Source organism: Sinocyclocheilus grahami, unplaced genomic scaffold (genome assembly GCF_001515645.1).
Source record: "Sinocyclocheilus grahami isolate Dianchi unplaced genomic scaffold, SAMN03320097.WGS_v1.1 scaffold186.1, whole genome shotgun sequence".
In the NCBI taxonomy this organism is placed as follows: domain Eukaryota; kingdom Metazoa; phylum Chordata; class Actinopteri; order Cypriniformes; family Cyprinidae; genus Sinocyclocheilus; species Sinocyclocheilus grahami.
Window position 1 is genome coordinate 315,858 of NW_015505365.1, and position 20,180 is coordinate 336,037.

Genomic DNA, 20,180 nt, shown 5'->3' on the forward strand with positions numbered 1-20,180 from the left:
ATTATAAAATAAAAAAAATAAAAAAATAAATACAATTTACTCTAGTTTCTCTTGCTTTGTTCTTTCGCTTCTGCTTTGGGCATTTTTTCTGTTAGGAAATTTCCGATGAAATTCAATATCGTGACGTTGATAACATTGGTTTCTTTATTTATAAATTTCATGTTTTTCTTTAGCAGCCAAAACTTTACATTTTCAATTTATTTTGGCTGTAAGAAATACTTCAGAGAGGAACTATAAATTAATGGAACTTTTTAAATGATTAAAAAGATATGATTTCCTCAAGTTTCTCATTTGTTTTGTGATTTCACTTCTGCTTTAGGCTTTTTCTGTGACGCTGCTAATACTGTATTAGGCTCTTCGTTTATTTTTTTAGGCTATAGGCCTACATTGCTTGTGCTTTTCCTCATTTGTTTGTACTTTAAAAAAAAAAATATATAACTTATATTAGTTATAAAGTTTATATATTTATAAATGTTATTTATTTTTTATAAATATAAATATATATTTATAAAATTATATTAATAATTTTTATACACTTCAGCAAGTAATATAGGCCTAAATTTATAAAATCTAAAGTGTATAAATAAGTCGATTTTGTTTGTTTAACAAATGATGTAAAAAAGCGATGTTTTATTCAGTCATTGTGTTTGTTTATGTTGTCGTTATGTTAGTTTTATTAACATCATTTTTATCGTTATCGTTTTATCGTTACTTAATCATTATTATTATTATTTTAGTGTTTAACCTTGTTAAAAAAATGAATAAATGTTGGCTTGTTTGATTATTTATTGAGGTTTGAATGAAGTTAGACGCAGAGAATGAACACTTTTCTCTTCATAGTTTAGTGTTTTTCCTCCCGTGACTGCGTTTCAGTGTCCAGGCAACGAATTAGCTCATGAATATTAAGCAGGTTAAGTGGCTGGCGGCTTCAGGAAGTTTACGAACGTCTCTATTTACCTAATTAATATTCATGAACACCGACGCCCAGGCAACGCGGCGACGCACTCCAGTGACACTTCACTGCTCTCACACTGTTACATTAGTTAATTACACACGTTTCATCGCTGTAAAATATAAATAATGAATCAGCATGTATGATCGAGCTCCCAGGTTCGCACATTTGACATTAAGCGGCACCACGTCTGAAATTGGACCAGGATCGTATAATATCAGCAGGTCTCTGAGCGGTAAAAGGGGTGAGTTTCATTTTTGGACAGGAAATGGTCATTATGTTTAAAACCTAAACCTGACAAGAAGCTCAGAAATGACTCTTAAGAGGTTCTTCAGTGCTTCTCTGCAGCCTTCCTCTTCTTCTTCTTCCCAAGATCCATTTTTCTTTTCTATGAAGAGTTCTTGATGTTTCATTAGGCTATAGGTTTTTAAGATCATACAGTGTTTTATTTAAAGGACTAGTATATAGATGCATTTTCTAAAAACTGGAGAATAAAGAATTCAAAAAGTTTCTCATATGGCATTAGATTGTGCATGCAAACTTTTTTAGTTATTATTTGTTTGGGCACCTGTGATCATCTACAAGGTGGGGTCGAAGATAGACCTCGAGGGCCCCTTTATCCGACGCCGCCTCCCCCGAGTCGATAGCCCCCCGGGGGCCGGGGATAGCGCCCCCCAAAGTTGAACATTTTGACCGGCTATATCTCGCTGAGGCCGAGGCCGGACCCTGCCAAACTCAGGTCGGGGATAGACCCCGAGGCCCCCTATCCGACGCCACCTCCCACGAGTCGATAGCCCCCCGGGGGCCGGGGATAGTCCCTCCCAAAGTTGAAATTTTGACTGGCTATATTGTATAGTATACTATATACTATATATAGGATAATATATATTTTTATTAATTTATTATTATTGTTGCTAAGAATAATATGAATTATATATGTATGTATCATGTATGTATTTACACTGAACAAAATTTAGTATATAATACCTTTTATTGTGGCCAGCCTAAGGCACACCTGTGCAATAATCATGCTGTCTAATCAGCATCTTGATATGCCACACCTGTGAGGTGGATGGATTATCTCGGCAAAGGAGAAGTGCTCACTAACACAGACTTAGACAGATTTGTGAACAATATTTGAGAGAAATAGGCCTTTTGTGTACATAGAAAAAGTCTTAGATCTTTGAGTTCAGCTCATGACAAATGGGGGCAAAATCAAAAGTGTTGCGTTTATGATTTTGTTCAGTGTATTTATCATTTCTATCTGTTTCTCCAGATTCGTATGCCCCCTTCCTCTCGCTGTCCAGTAGAGAGTCTGGGTTCCTGGGGTCAGGCAGTGGTCCCCTCGCTCCTGGACCAGGACAGTACAACAGTGACATCAACAGGGTACATAACATTTTTTTTTATAACATCACCTCGCAAGCAATTAATATCAGTGATGAATGCGAACTTATAACTGGAATCTTGCAGAATCACATTTTGGGAGGAAAGAGTCTTCAGAATCGCTGCAAGCGCTTTGATGACGTGGTGTCAGATGTGCCGGGACCGGGAGCGTACAATGTTACAAACGATGTTTCACCTGCAGGGAAAAGACAAACCAATCCAGAGAAGAGCCCAAAGGTGAGACATTAGTTTGGGTTATCAAATGGACTCATTTTTTTATTATGATGCGATATCAAGTTACATATAACCATTTATCCAAGTGTTGTTAAAAATGTAACAATAAAACTAATGATATTTTGTAACCAATTATAATAAATTGTATTTTATAGCAAATTATATTTGTTATAAAAATATAACTAATTATTCTGTATGTGACCCTGGAGCACAAAACCAGTCATAAGGGTACATTTTTCGAAATTGAGATTTATGCATCATCTGAAAGCTGAATAAATAAGCTCTCCATTGATGTAAGGTTTGTTAGGACAATATTTGGTCGAGATACAACAATTAGAAAATCTGGAATCTGAGGGTGCAAAAACATCAAAATATTGAGAAAAGTGCCTTTAAAGTTGTTCAAATGAAGTTCTTAGAAATGCATATTACTAATCAAAAATGAAGTTTTGATATATTTACGGTAGGACATTTACAAAATATCTTCATGGAACATGACCTTTACTTAATATCCTAATGATTTTTGGCATAAAAGAAAAATCTATAATTTTGGCCCATACAATGTATTTTTGGCTATTGCTACAAATATACCCCAGCGACTTAACACTGCTTTTGTGCTCCAGGGTCACAAATAACAAAATAAAAGTTTGGATTATCATATGAACTATAATTTAATTTTATTATTCAGAGTTATAAAGATATAACCATTTATCCAAATGTTGTTAAAAATGTAACAATAAAACAAATTATATGTTGTCACAAATTTGAATAAATTGTATTTTATAACAAATTATATTTGTTCTAAAAATAAAAAAAATTATAATATATAAAAATACAACAGAAATATAAATATAAAAATATAACAAGTACATGTTTTATTATACATAACATTGTATTTTGTAACAGATTACAATAAATTGTATTTTGTAACACATTATATTTGTTATAAAAGTATAACAAATTATATTTTGCATAAACCCTATAATAAATAAATAATAGATAATAAACCCTGTTTTGTAGGATCATTGCATTTTTTAAATTTTGCATATGATAGCAAGTGTTTTTAAACAACATAAATTATATTTTGTAACAAATGATAAATTATTTTTTTCTAACAAATTAAATTTGTTATAAAAATATAACAAATTTCTATATATAACAAAATACATATATAATTTTTTTTTTATATAAAGGTGTGTTTGACATTTTCACACCAATTAATCACATTTCCCCCAAAATATTTCGAGAAGTATTTTATTCACAATTAATGCAACTATCCTGGTAAACCCAAAGGGTTTGCATACTTTTCCCTTGCAGCTGTAATGAATCTCTCTCTGATAATGGTCTGATATGCATATTTGATTATATGTCATTACAATGTCTGCAGGCCGTCTCTAAAGCGGTGAGGTTGCTGCTGAATCCTGATGCCCCGTCTATCCCGTCTCTTGGACAGGCGTTCGGATATGAAGAGGATGCTCAAGGTGTCCTGCACCGGCACAAACCCCCCACCAGAGACCAGACCCTCGGCCCGGCCTTCTACAGTCCCGTACCGGTCAGACAGATTACGAGCAGTGTGTGTAAATGGATGTGCACTCAGTGAAAAAGATACACGTCTAATGGAGTGCTTTGAGTGTGCGTGTGTGAGGTCAGATGTGTCCATTAACAGAAGAGCGTCTAATGCCCCTCCGCTCTGCATCATTAGTGCCAGGCCTATTTCCATTACTAATGATCGCTGCATTATTTTAAAAAGTCACAAAGCGCAGCACTCATCCATTTTACTGTCAGGACCGAAAACCCTGGGTAATTATTCTTTACGTTATATTTCAATATTCACTTACAATAATGCAGCAGATGCTGGACTCAGCTTTAATCAAATCATCTTTCATTTGCCATTGAGCTGCCAACTTCCTCTAGAGGGGGAAGAACGCTTTATCAAAGCGCAGGGCCATCCGTCATGGTGCATCTCTGTTTCTCTCTCTCGTCTCAGGTTTTGCTCGTTGATTACACATATTCCGCCCATTTAGTTTCGCTCACTTTTTTACAATTATTTTTGCACTTTTTTTTTTTTTGTACACTTTTGTTGCACTTTTAGTTTCACTGAAGACCACTTATTGACCAAAACCTATAGTGAGCCATAGTGTACATAAAACATGCAGCTCAATGAGGTTCATCAAGGTTAATTAACCATTTTCATCAAGGTTTCATTATGAATGCACTGACATTGAAAATTTGGCCAATGCAGTTTACGATTTATTATGACGAATAACCATCTATTATGGCTAATACTCAATATTGTATAGTAAATATCAATAAATTGTAAAACAAATGTGACCCTGGACCACAAAACCAGTCATAAGGGTCAATTTTTCAAAATTGAGATTTATGCATCACCTGAAAGCTGAATAAATAAGCTTTCCATTGATGTATGGTTTGTTATGAAATTACAATATTTGGCCGAGATACATGAAATGATGAAAATCTGGAGTCTGAGGGTGCAAAAAAATCTAAATATTGAGAAAAAAGCCTTTAAAGTTGTCCAAATTAAGTTCTTAACAATGCATATTACAATCAAAGATGAAGTTTTGATATATTTACAGTAGGAAATTTACAAAATATCTTCATGCAACATGATTTTTGGCATAAAAGAAAAATCAATAATTTTGACCCATACAATGTATTTTTGGCTACTGCTACAAATATACCCCCGCGACTTAACACTGCTTTTGTGCTCCAGGGTCACAAATAAATAAATAGTACAATATAATTAAACTGAATACATTCTGTCAGTATAAATCAGTTTTGTCTTTAAGTAATATATAATTCATATATCATTTCTAAAATAAAAATGTACATAGGAATCAGGTTGTGAAATATACTAGAAAACCTTTTACTTATAAAATCTGACAATGTAAAAATAAATTATAAGAAAAAAGTGAGTGTGTTTGAATAAAAAATAATATTATGTTGGTAAAATAATTATATGAGCAATTTTATATTAATATTGATAATGTGTTAATATAATTTTTTTTGAGTTGGTGTCTTCCTCATACAAATAACATTTGATATATTTCAAATATTAATTTAGCAGACATGTTGAAGTTTTCCTTTTAATGTATTGAGAGTTTCGATAATCTAATCACGATATTTTCTGAATTATGAGTTTTTTTTTTTGCAGTTTAGTTTCAATACAGTAAATGGTCTTAGTGGACTTTGAATGTTATAGTATGCGCTATAATAGATTCTCTTTAAAACATAAATCTGTATTATTATCCGATGACAAGTGAGTTGGGCTCAGGAACAAACATTCAAGGTGAAAGGATTGAAATCATAAAAAAATATATTGAAAAATATCTTAGTTTTTTTTTTGGTGTTTTATAGGAGGATCTGTCGTCCTCTCTGAAGTATAAAGGTGTGCATTTCGGGAAGATGTCGGGCCGGAGAGAGCAGGCAACGGGTGGAGACGGACCTGGACCAGGACATTATGATCTACAAGAGTGAGTTTGATTGATGCAGATTGTCTTAGCTGTAGCACAGCAGCGTTCGCATTGTCTTGCAAAATTTATTCTGAAGGTTTTCCATGTGCAGATGCTTCAGAATAAATTTTAGCTACGGACCAACTGCATGCAGTCTGTTCTCTGACCGTCTGATGAACACTGTGCACAAAACTCAACATTTCAAGATTTTCCTATTGTCTTTTGGATCACTGCAGAAAAAAAAAATCTGTGTCCAAAAAAAGTTTATGATTTTTACATGTTTTGTTCATCATGATAATCTTCAAAAAGGAACACAACTTCTATGAATTTCGAAGCCGAAATATAATCGGCAAAAGTAAAAAGCTAAATGTTGGCTATAAATGAACTACACCACAGTCACATGACTTAGCCATTAAGCTTCTTAAAAATTCACAAGGGGGTATTACTGATCTATTTTATGTTGCACAATAAAAATTGAAAATATCTTGAGCTTGTGTTTAACTACGGAATTTAATCAAAAACCCATTCAAAAAACCCATTGACTTTATGATGATACCAAAAATACATCATCCCTGCAGCACTGTATGGTGTGTTTGATTAAATGCTTGACTTTGTGTATCCCTGTGTGTGTGTTTGTGTGTATCAGGGATCACGCTGTCCTCTGTGAGAATGTGAATCTCAGGCGAGAGCAGAGAGGCCGTTCAGAGCTGGTCATCCCTCGGTACCACGAGCTGGTGGCTCTACAGGAGGAGAAGAAGGTTTAAACCTCATATCCTTTGTATTTAGTCTCTGTTACACATGTGTAGCTATCAGAGGAAGTCGTTTTGGACGCTTGGTGATTTTTATTTACAAAGACATTTGATGCCGTTGAAGCTGCAAGTTACAGCCAAAGTGTGTCAGTTCTGTGCAGTGTTGGGGGTAACGCATTACAAGTAACGCGAGTTACGTAATCAGATTACTTTTTTTCAAGTAACTAGTAAAGTAACGCATTACTTTTTAATTTACAAGAGAATATCTGAGTTACTTTTTCAAATAAGTAACGCAAGTTACTTTTTTTGTCAATTTATTGATTGACAGCTCTCCTGTCCTCATGTTGAGAGAAATCAGAAGATGCTACTGTAGTTCTACAATAAATATGAATATGCATTAATTCATCTCACTCACAAAAAAAAAATTACAGATTCAGTATTCCTCAAAATGAATAAAAATAATGCAACTCAGAATATGACGCAAACCTGCAATAATTAAATGTTAAACAACACAAATATGCTTAATGTATTTAATCCCATTCTATTAAGCAATGTCTTTGCTTCTGAGCTTCGATGATCCAGTTCAAGCGTACTAATAAGCAAAAATTACTCTAGACAACATTTGTGTGTCTTTGTTTATTGCTGAAGTGTGTTGAAATGTCTTCTTCTGCATTCTACTGTACGGATGTAAATGTACTTTCCCTTCAGCCTGAGGCTTATTCATTTCACTTTTGGTGTGAAAAGGCTTTTATATTTGCCAAAAATATAACTTTTTTATTTTAAAAACAAACAAGCAAGCCCTGTCCAGATTAAAAAAGTAACACAAAAGTAACGTAACACATTACTTTCCATGAAAAGTAACTAAGTAACGTAATTAGTTACTTTTTTATGGAGTAACGCAATATTGTAATGCATTACTTTTAAAAGTAACTTTCGCCAACACTGGTTCTGTGTCACTTGATGCCCAAATAATGACAATTTTGAAACACACTGATATGATAACTTAAATTCCTATATCATATTTGATACATTTTTTCCCCCTGTTGTACACAATCTACTACATGCCTTCTGATATTTATATGAATTTTATGTAAGTATCTGCTATACTGTTATAAAGATCTCATTGATTTACATTTCAAACTTATTATCAGAGTTTCATCTTACTTTTTGGCCATATGAATATCTGAATAAAACTGAGGTGTTTTTCTTCTATATTCTTACTATATCATACTATATAAGCCTCATATTTGAAATATGATATTCAAATTGCACATATTCAAACTTTTCAAAGGCTCAACAAACTGTTCCGTTTCAAAGAGTTAGATTTTTAAGAGTATTATTTTGCAAGCTTGCATGTAGATGTTTTGTCTTGTCTGTGGAGGGCACTATTGCAACAAGACCTGAGCTCAAATTTAGATGCGTTTCTGCATGGATGCTTTTCAAATAACTTTGGTTTTCATTATGTGTGCATTTTTCATAAGTGTGTGTGTATTTTTAGGGTGTCCCAGGACCAGGGCGATACTACATAAAGAGTCAGTTTGAGACGGCCAGTAACCCACACGCTCCTGTGTTGAGTCCACCCTTCCTGTCTCAAGCTCAGGCAACAACAAACTCCTTTATTTATGGACATGCATACCCGCTGCTAATAACAGCTGCTCTGGAAAAAACTCTCCTGAAGTCACATGAAATCAAATTAGACCTTATTTACTTGTTTAATACACATTTCTGTGTATTCATTTTAATACACATCTCATCCACGCACATTATTTAAATAGTAATTATAATCTTTTAGTAAAATGTAATGATAGAAGTAAAAAGTTTTGTGAATGCCTCTTCATGTCACTTTCATCTGATCTCAGTATTGTGTTGTTTTCTGTAGCGGTTCAGTCCGGTGAAGGATGAGACGCCCCCTGTAGGTGCGTACGATGACCCGCGCTGTGCTCTGGAGATCCTGAAGAAAGGCAGAGGGGTGAAGAAGAATCCTTTCGGCCTGACAGCTGTACGCTTCCTGCCAGAAAACAGATCGAAAGCTACGCCAGGTTTGGTCCTGTGTGAATGTGATTTTGTTCAGTATACTGAATGCAAAATGTCTTTTATCTGTGAAACACACAGAGGTCAGATTTGGGCTGTGCTTGCCAGAGGGACAATGCACTAGATTTCATACTGCTACACAAATGCTTTACAACAGCAGCCAATCAGATTTCAAGCTACTTTCAAAGCAACCAATCAAAACACTCAAGATGCATTTTAAATTGCATACTGTCTAGTATGCAAAATTACAATTAGTGCATCACAAATCATAGTACATTGAAAGTAGTATGCCAAAAGTGCTTGGTATACTAGTGTAGCCTACTATTTTGCTTCAAAGTAGTCTTGAGATGTTATTTCATGAAAACTTTTTTGTTGCCTTCCATTGAACTACTTTCTACTGAATTTGATGTATTTTCAGTTTGTAATTTAATTTTCTTTATCAGTAATTACATTCAAACTAGTCAAAGTGCAATGAACACAATGAACTACACTGTAAAAAGTGTTAACCTGCAATTAAAAATCTATTTTTACCTGATTTAACCCATGAAATAGTTTTATAGTCAGCAAAAACACATTCAATTGGTCAAGCGTGACAGTAAAGATGTTTATAAAATAACAAAATGTTTATATTTCCAATCAATTCTGTGCTTTTGAAATTTATATTCATCAAAGAATCCTACAAAAATACATTTTATCGCAGTTTACAAAAATATATTAAGCAGCACAACTGTTTTCAACATTGATAATAATCAGAAATGTTTCTTGAGCAGCAAGTCAGCATATTAGAATGATTTCTGAAGGATCATGTGACACTGAAGACTGGAGTAAAGATGCTGAAAATACAACTTTGCATCACAGGAATAAATTATGTTTGAACAAATATTACAATAGAAAACAGTTATTCTAAATAGTAAAAATATTTCAAAATATTGCAGTTTTTATTGTACTTTTATCAAGTAAATGCAGCCTTGGTGAGCAGAAAAGACTTCCTTAAAAAAAAAAAAAAATCTTACCAACCTCAAACTTTTGAACAGCCATCAATATCAAACAGCCCTAGTAAGCGCAGCTCCAGTAGTAACTAATCGTCTAACTCATGCATGTCTAGGTCCCGGTGCCTATAATGTGTTTGAGTATGGCCTGGCTTATGAGAGTTTAAAGAAAGCCTGTCTGAAGAGCACGAGGAAGGGCGCCTTCGGCTCTATTGCACCGCGCCGGCTTTTCCTCCCCAGCAAAGAGGAAATGAGCCGCCCGGGGCCGACTCAGTACAAGGTGAGCACTTCTTCAACCCAGAAAGTGTGCACTCATTGTCTATTGTGCGCTAATCTGCCAGCGCCCTTGGGAGCTTTTTCAGACTTTTTGAGAGTATCATCCAATGAATCGAATAAATCTTCCATAAATCCCCTTGAACTGAATATTTCTCAGCATTCACTAAATGTCAGTCTACAATCTAGAGCCTATCCTTTCAAAACATACCATAGGTTTAGCCAAAATACCGCAATTGCTGCACTTAATGGCAAATGCCACTATTAATTACTGTTGCTGGTGCTCAGGGTGAGGTTTTTAAATGAAGTATCAATCATTCATGCAGCAGACGTGAATGCAGACTTGAATTGCTTGTTGGCCTGGTCAGGAGAGGTGTGCTTTTGCTTTTCCAAGCGGTCAGAATTAACAGTCCTGTATATAATTTTTTTTGACTGTACTAAAGCATAAAATACTATGTTTTCAAATAATTCGGAAAAATGCTCAGTTTTAATTCTACTTTGAATTCTACTCAATTCTACTTTGAAATGTGCGTTCTGTGTCTGAATGTCTGTTTTGGTGACTCCGCCCACTGCTGGTTTACCCAATAGGATTTTGACACCCCGGGTTGCCAGTTGGTAGAAAACACAGCCATATTACAGCCATGGAAGCCAGCAAATGAACTGAGGCTACGTTTACACGACAACGATGTAGTCAAAAACGGAAAAGTTTTTCCCTTGTGTTTTTAAAAATTTTCACGTATACACGACAATGTTTTCAAAACGATTCGCGTTTACACATATCCGCGAAAATGGCCAAAAACACTGTATTACGTATACCAGGCCAGTAGTTGGCGCTGTCACCTTGTTAGTGAACAGTACCTGGTGCCGTGTGTATATGATGTGTCTCCGCTGTTGGTTGTAATATTGGTGAAGTAAATCCACACTTTGCTGAAGAAGCGTTAGCAAACTCTTGAGCAGCAACAATAGTACATATACTCCGCCATTGTTGTGTATGTTTTTTCGTGCTTGCCTTTAAAATCGACACGTACTGCGCATGTCTACATACCTAACACATACTACGCGCGCGCATGATGTCACAGTTTTCAAAGATTCACGTTTTTTGGTGTTTACACGGAAACGATAACGATGGCGATTTCAAAAACGTGCACTTTGAAACCCGTTTTCAAAAATATGCATTTTCAGTCCCCAAAACGCTGTTGTCGTGTAAACGAACAGGCAAAACGCATAATAAGTGTCCCGTTTTTGGCTGAAAACGTTGTCGTGTAAACGGCCCCTGAGTCAGAACTGGGTTCTACCATACCTAAACCCCCCCCCCCCCCCGCACCCCCCATATTTAAATGCTGTTAAATCAATTCATTAACTTACAGTGTAAGGCTCTTTGCCTTTCATTGTCATTTGCACTTGTTCCTATTGCGCATTCTCAATTTGGCAACCAACGTGAGTGTCGATTCTTAGGAGGAGGAGCGAAAGAAACAACAACTACATAGCAACCTCCCAGAAAACCCTAGCGACCACATCATTGTAGCATCGATGGAGTAGTTTTGCAAGCATAAGCATCATATTTTCTTTAGATCTAGTTATGGTTCTTCTGTAGTAACAGTAACTATAGTAACTGTGGTCTTTTGGCAAACTCTGTGGTAGGTTTTTGTTAGAATAACAGATTCAGGATGATAACAGTGTGTGTTGTGGCTGCCGAATCAGTCGCTGCCTCTGAAGTTATTCACAGTAAACTCGGGACATTGGGCCTTTATGGGCTGTTTTCCTCGGAAACGTCCATCATTTCCAGTGTGAGTGTCCAGCTGGCCTGATTCCTGAAGCAAACGGACCCCAGTGGAGGTCTTTATGGACTCTCCTCTGCTTTTGTTCCTCGTTCACGGTCTCTGTCTGCATAGATAAGAGCAGTGAATGAATCCTGCTGGCCCTGTAGATTCTCACCGACTTTTTTTACTCACACTTTTGATCAATTTAATGAATCCTTGAACAAAAAAAAAAATCTCTTGCTGACCCCAAACTTTTGTCCATCGAGTGCACATGCAGATGACCTACTGCATTTGCCAAAATGTCCAATATGCAAACAGAGCACACTGTGGGGGATACTGTATCCCACAATGCAGTGCACTTGATTAGACCTTCCATTGCAGGTGTGACAAATGAACCGGAAGTAATAGCAACTACAAATGTCCTTCATGATGTGTATTGTATTCAGTGTTGGGTGTAATGCATTACTAAGTAATTACTGCAATATATATATAATTCCATTTCCCTTGAAAAAGTATTAATTAATTACAGTTACTTCTGATGTAATTGCATTGTATACTGTATGGACTATAGAACAATTCTATATAAAACAATAGTGGATTTAACATCAACATTTAACATGTAATGTATGGTTTTAATGCAGGAATCCTCTCCCTGGAGATATACCTTCCTGCAAAGTTATTAATTTGAAAGAATTAAAATAGCACTTTTATGCCTATGTATTAGTAGTAATAAGTAATGTAATACTTTTTAGAGTAATTAGTACAGTAATCTGATTCCACTGTTGAAGATGTAATTAGTAGCTAGTAATTAAAGCGATAGTTCACCCAAAAATTAAAATTCTGTCATTAATTTCTGACCCTCATTTCGTTCCAAACCCATAAGACCTTCGTTCATCTTCGGAACACAAATGACGATATTTTTGATGAAATCCGAGAGCTTTCTGACCCTCCAGACAGCAAGGGAACCACCACGTTCAAGGCCCAGAAAGGTAGTAAGAGCACTGTTAAAATAGTCCATGTGACGTCAGTGGTTTAACCATAATTTTATGAAGCTACGAGAATATTTTGTGCGCAAAGAAAACAAATTCTTCTCTTTTGTGTCAGCTTTCTTGCCCAGCCATACTTATTTGAACCAGAATATACAGATGATGAACTAAGAGAGATGGACGTTCGAAGTCTGAACGCCGACTAGTGAACGTGTGTCAAAGACTGACACAGAAGAGAAGAAATTGTTGATTGAAGTTGTTATTTTTGTTTTCTTTGTGCACAAAAAGTTTTTTTCGTAGCTTCATAACATTACAGTTGATCCACTGTTGTCACAAGGACTATTTTAATGATGTCTTTACTACCTTTGGCCTTGAACCTGTGAGTTGTGTTGCTGTCTACAGAGGGTCAGAGAGCTCTCGGATTTCATCAAAAATATCTTAATTTGTGTTCCGAAGATGAACGAAGGTCTTACAGATTTGGAACGACATGAGGGTGAGTCATTAATGACAGAATTTTCATTTTTGAGTGAACTATCCCTTTAATTACTTTTTTAGAGTAACTTAACCAACACTGAAATTTGTAAAAAAAAATAGTGTATATATATTTTGCAGAAAGCTAGTATTTCATTCTCAACTCAACCTGAGTCTGAGATGAGGACCTGCTGCATCTTATCTCTAGCGTCACGATAGTGGAGATTATGATTTTCCATTAGAAGCTGAACCAGAGAGGAGTTTTTTCTGTCGACAGAGACCACGCAGACTGCTAAAACTACACCAGCCCATCATAAAAAGAAATATTTGACCCAAAAGTAGAAGATCTGTCATCATGTATTCACCTTTATGTTGTTCCAAACGCATTTAATTCATTTTCTTCTGTGGAAGAGATGTTTCGGAGAATTTCCACTATGCTTTTTTTCATACACGGGAAGTAGACAGTGATCAGCAGCTGTCATGCAAGTATTATAAAATGTAAATGTAAACGTATGACTTGTGTGCTATACTCCAATTATGAGAAGAACAGACCTAAATGTAAGTGTTATTTGAATCTCAGTAAAGCTCATTAATATGAATCAGTCATTATACATAAATATTTGACTGCGGAATGCTGTGATTGACCGATCAGAACCAAGTATTCTAAAGAAGCTTGTAGTAATAACTTGTAGTAATCTTGTATATTTTCTTTCTTTTGTGTTTGCCGCAGGTGGAGAAAACAACTGAAGCGTTATATAAGAAACAGAGTACAGCTGCTTTTAAATCAGCCACTGACAGACTTGTGGGTTCACTGTTCGCCAAAGTAAGACACACACAACACTCCAAATTCACATTTAGACTCTCATAGGGAAGAAAAATCACACTTTAATAGCTCAATAGTTTCTATACTTTTGATATCGAGAGTTGCCAAGATACTAAAATCTGCAAAAAAAACAAAACAAGAGATGTTAACATGAACTCAAACATTTCTCATCAAATTCTTCTCAGAACAAATGATCTAAACTGCTCCACATTTATTTTTAGCTTTATATTCTGACTGTATGTCGACTGTGACTCATTTATGTCTAAGGAAGAAGTTGATACTTGAAATAAAGCTTCACTGAAACTACATGTTCTGAGCTATAAAAGAGTAAACTCTGAGCAATGCAAGTTTTCTCAGTAATAATTCAAACACAGCCTGTCCTAAAAGTTCATTTTTAATGTGTCTGTGTGTGTGTGTGTTTGCATAAACTTGAATTCAGTGGGAAAGCCCTGATAGTTTGGCTTCATGGAGAGTTCCGATTAAATCTTGTCCATATCTAACATCAGTAATTATACAGCGCAAGATATGAGAACGCAGAAGTGTCCGTATGTGAAAGTGTGTAACCTAGAGATTGTTTGACTCAGACGCTCTGATGCAGATGCTGCAAATATTTCATTATGAGCCCAGCGCCTCACCTTGCTTTTATTAGACACATGTCTGCTCCCTCACAAATAACACCACACACACACCGCCGTCTGCGTCAGTCCCACCAAATCTCACCCAGATCACATTTCACCACAAAATCAAAAGAAAGAAATGTGACATTTTATGTTGCATGAAGCGTAATGTTAGGATTATGATGTTTTGCATCAACATTATTTTAATGTCAGTTTAGCACATGTATAATAAATTACAATAATGCCTTGGAAAGTTGTACTTTTTCGTTTTTTTTTTGTAATTCTTATTATTCTTAATGATTTAAAAAAAAAAAAGTTAGTTAAAGCATTATTGTTCACATTATTGTTATTGGGATGAACAAATAAAAACAAATATAATAATAATTATTATTATTAATACTGTTGTTGTTGTTATCCTAATTTTACACTTTTACTTTGATGTCTTTTCATTATGTTTTTGTTTTCTTCTTTTGTTTTTATGTTCTGACATGTGAAGCACTTTGAATTGCATTTTATGTATGAAAGGTGCTATCCATGTAATAATAATAATTATTATTATTTTAAATAATACATTATATTTCAATTCACCATAAAATATAAATATTGTAGAATTTACATTGTGTTTTTGCATCACACAAAGGGGAATTTACAATTTTGTTTCATTGTCATGACAATGATTTCATAATACAAAACATTTTAATGGTCTTAAAAATAGTCTTGTTCCTGACAGGTTTGGTTAGCTTCACCCATCTAGATGTTTCTCTCTCTCTGCCTCTCTGCCCAGCTTCTATTTACACAGCTCTATAAACAAGACATGCAACTCTGTGAGTGTGTGTGTTTTGACTGTGGCTTAATTCACAAAACGGTCTTTGCATATTTATTCATTAGACTTGTCACTCTTGACTGACATCTATATTTTGAATTTTGAGGTTAGTTGATTTTCGTTTGCTGACATGATTACAGTCGTGCCAAAATGATCCGAATGCAATTATACAAATGTGCTATAGTTACATACACGTCTAAATAACTGGAATATTTCTAGTTCTGTACAGTTTAATTTCTATGTACAGCATCTCTAGCAATTTGACTCGTCATTAGTTTTGTAGGAACAAGCAAAAATTGTGTTCGCAGCAATGCACTCATATGTACTTGCTGTAAATACATTGTGCAGATGATGTTTATGATGCTGTGGTTAGATATTAGATTTCTCTTGGCAGGATACACCTCCGCCAAGCTCATATAACGTGAGCGAATCGTTTGAGAGGATACACGGCCTCCATCACTACAGCGAGCCGCGGAACGAGAAAGCACGCAAACGACAGAGCTGCTTCCTGTCTGCCGCCCCCAGAGACGCCGCCTTCCTCCACTACGACCCTGAAACCCCAGGTGACCCCAGCTCTGACCGTTATTAAAGGAACCTACGCTAACTTCATCTTCATAGCATATGCGGCCTGCTGTTGATTTGCTGAAACAAACAAAGCAGAAATATTACACGGGAAGTCTATGGGGCTAAACATTCAGTGATTAAAAGCAGAAATGTGAAGGTTGTATATTTGTTTTCTTTAAAAGTTGTCTGATTGGGACTGCTGTTGTGTGCCTGGGATCCTCTGCTCATGCGTTACCGACAAAACGTGGAGTTTTCTCCATGTAAACTGCGTTTTTAAACATGTGTTATGTATAAGTATTCAAGCTAAACTAGCTGTTTTTTATTTGTGGTTTTCAGGTCCGGCTCATTATAGTCCAGATGTTAAATCAGGCTCAAAACTTGCACTGATTGTCTCAAAAGAAGATCGCTTTAAAAGCCCTAAAGACAAGACCCCTGGACCCGGAGCATATGAGGTATGTATTGCATATATTTATGTAACATGTATATTTATGTGTGTGTGTGTATATATACTGTATATGTATATATAAATGATATACATATTATATATATACAGTGGGTACGGAAAGTATTCAGACCCCCTTAAATTTTTCACTCTTTGTTATATTGCAGCCATTTGCTAAAATCATTTAAGTTAATTTATGTATAATTTTTTTTATTAATTAAATTAATTAATTATTGATTCATTTTTATATGTATTGAAAAATTTATTTAAAACAAATACATTTGAAAAATAATTTAAAATTATATATATATAATTCTTTATATAATATTAATAATAACAATAATCATATTTATTTATTTAGAAATAAATTACACTGGCTGAAACATTTTACTGTGATCAAATAAAATATATGTATTAAACAAGATGTATTTCCTCTACATTATGTGTCACACTCTGGCTGTGTGTGTTGTAGTTGAGTCCGGGCATCATGGACACGGTTCTGAAAGGCACCTTCAACGTGATGCTTCATGATCCTTTGGTGTCCAGCATGAGATCTTTATCTTCACGCAGGTCTTTGAGAAAACCCTCTGCTCACAGCAGTGCCTAACTCAGGTCAAAGGTCAGTGAGACTGATTGAGATTAAGTTTGGTTTCAGTGATTGAGGCGTTCTTGAGGTTTTTAGTGGTCTGTTCGACTCAGAAAAGAGAAAAGATGACTCTCTCCTGCTCTCCTGTCTGTTTTATTGAGACTAGCATCACTGTTACACACAGATTCACCACAGGAGCAGCATGAGCTCTGATATTATATTCCCTCTGAATGGCCGATTGATCTCCTAAAACCAAAGATGGTCAAATAAAACATGCATCATATTTTTTTGATTTACATATTCTAATTAGATGTTTAATTAATGGCATGTGAGTCTGCTCACTGCATGATGGATAACAGGAGATCTGGCTCTCAGATTCACTGTTTTGATTTAGCTTTATTTCTATGTAAATTTACTTTTTTATGTCAAAAGCATTTGTATGTGTCTATATATATATATGTGTGTGTGTGTGTATATATATATATACATACACACACACACTACTAAAAATGACAAAAACACAATGGACATATAAAATATAAAAAATAAAAATAAAAACTGATTCCAAGTATTAATAAAAACTATAATAGTATCTTAGTGATACTAAATAACACTGTTTGGGAGAATTTAATGAATTCAATTGTTGAAAAATAGACATGAGGTTATTTGGGCAAAATGCTCTTATCTGATCTCATTGCTGTATATAAAACGAAATAGATCTCACTTGTGATTTTTGATTTACTACTGATGTGTACAACAATAAGGAATGAAGTTAGTAATGTAAAATAATGCAAAATAACAGTGTAGAGTGAACTAAGAAAGTACCAATCTATGAACGGAACAAAAATTAAAGAAGTAGCATTAGTATCTTTAGAAATCTCTTAATTATTCAAATGAAGACTGTATTATATAAATAATCTCTGTGGATCTAGTTCTGTCTTTCAAAATACAATAATGTAATATTAGTCAAATAAAAAAAAATATATCAGTAATGCAAAACAAAGAAGAATATAAAAGTATAGAAAATATATAAAACTTTTTTTAGAAGCAGGTTTTAAAATTCTAAAATTCTTGTATTCTAATTTTTTTTCAGGTCACACACTTCCAAAAAGACCTCGGCTAAGCCTCTCCTATTAAACACATGCTTCCCAGGAGTTCCTGTCTCACACACACACACACACACACACACACACACACACACATTAAACACCTTAAAATAAAGTGTAACCAAATATTCTTAAATGAAGGTACATGGTACATAATTGAGATGCAAATGTACATTTTTGAAAAAATATAACAACATTTTGAAGTTTACGCATGAAAAAAAGAAAAAAATACTTATTAATGGGGTATGAAAACTTGTTTTCCCTTTGAATTAAGTAATGCTTTCTCTTGCTCTTTGTCTTGTCATAAACTTTATTTTGGTAAATTTCTCAGAAAAAAACAGACTTAAATGATGTAATTTTTCTTAAATGTTTGTTGATTTAAGAATCTTAACACATTTGTTTGATCTTTTAGCAGACTCAGAACCATATGGATGTCCAAACAGCTAAGCCTCAAAACAAAGATCAAGCTTTACAACAGCAATGTTAAATCAGTGCTTTTGTATGCCTCTGAATGTTGGAGAGTAGTGAAAGTAGACATGCGCAAGATAGATGCCTTCCATAATAGTTGCCTTAGAAAGATCTGTTACATATACCATACCAATACCAATCTGTCCAAAAAGACAAGATCAAATAACATATCTCAGGAGATCAAGATAGGCCGATTAAGATGGCTCAATCATGTACATAGGATGTCCTGTGAAAGGATACCTAAAGTGGCTTTGCGTTGGACACCACCTTGCAAACGCAAATGTGGCAGGCCAAGAACAACATGGCGACGGACAGTGGAGACAGAGCTGGAAGAAATTAGGCTCTCATGGGGGGGAAGCACATTCCAAAGCCCAGGGCTGCGTTTCCCAAAACCTTCTTAACGCTATGTCGTTCTTAAGTTGTATCTTAACCTGTACCTGTGTTTCTCCAAACATTCTTAGTGAAGTATACCTTCTGTAAGTCATACTTTCATAAGGTTGGTCTGGTCACACCTTATCACTTTTGACAGTTCTTTACATCTCATTCCATACGAATATAATAGTTGTGCAAAATCAAAGACACCGCCGTCTGTGGAGCCATGTAATGTATATGTGCACTCAAACTTAAAAATTCAGCAGCTTTTAGATCTTGTTGGTCCGATTTTGTCCAGACAAATTCAGCTGCTGGCGGCTCTCCTTTTTCTCTGTAATAGTAGCTGTTGATTATATGTTTCTCTTGTTGCGTTTTTATCGAGTAGGTCATCCAATAACAAAAATTAGTGATTTACAACAATATGTGACCCTGGACCACAAAATCAGTCATAAGGGTCAATTTTTCAAAATTGAGATTTATACATCACATGAAAGCTGAATAAATATGCTTTCCACTGATGTATGGTTTGTTAGGATAGGACAATATTTGGCCGAGATACAACTATTTAAAAATCTGGAATCTGAGGGTGCAACAAAATCTTGAGGAAAATCACCTTTAAAGCTGTTCAAATGAAGTCCTTAGCAATGCATATTACTAATAAAAAAATTAAGTTTTGATATATTTACAGTAGGAAATTTACAAAATATCTTCATAGAACATGATCTTCATGATCATGAACATGAGAAAAATTTATAATTTTGACCCATACAATTTTTGGCTATCACTACAAATATACCTGTGCTACTTATTACTGGTTTTGTGCTCCAGGGTCACATATGTGATGCGGCTGCTGGGCAATCAACCCTGGTCGTGGAGTAATTGAAGACACTATGGAAAATAGGCTATATTATGATCATATAAATGACCCATTCAAAGGCCAGTGAAGGCATACTGCCAGTTAGTGATATAGGCTACATTTGGGCATGAGGTTGCGGGTTCGCGCACTCATTTCGAAAATTATATAAAATATCCACAGGGTTGGATTTAGTTTGCAATTTGGATTATTTTTTCAAGATCCCAT

General features: G+C 35.0%; 1 protein-coding gene across 1 annotated transcript; it reads left to right on the forward strand.

Annotated features, from left to right (window-relative positions):
• Nucleotides 1-998: 998 nt before the first annotated feature.
• Nucleotides 999-18,327, forward strand: stpg2 (sperm-tail PG-rich repeat containing 2). Its single transcript, XM_016284680.1, has 14 exons — nt 999-1,196; nt 2,229-2,338; nt 2,423-2,572; nt 3,954-4,118; nt 5,945-6,060; nt 6,686-6,797; nt 8,287-8,388; nt 8,668-8,827; nt 9,925-10,088; nt 14,029-14,121; nt 15,956-16,124; nt 16,462-16,577; nt 17,040-17,186; nt 18,247-18,327. The coding sequence occupies exons 1-13, from the start codon at nt 1,091-1,093 to the stop codon at nt 17,172-17,174; spliced, it is 1,698 nt and encodes a 565-aa protein (XP_016140166.1). The 5' UTR covers nt 999-1,090; the 3' UTR covers nt 17,175-17,186; nt 18,247-18,327.
• The last annotated feature ends 1,853 nt before the right edge of the window (nt 18,328-20,180 follow it).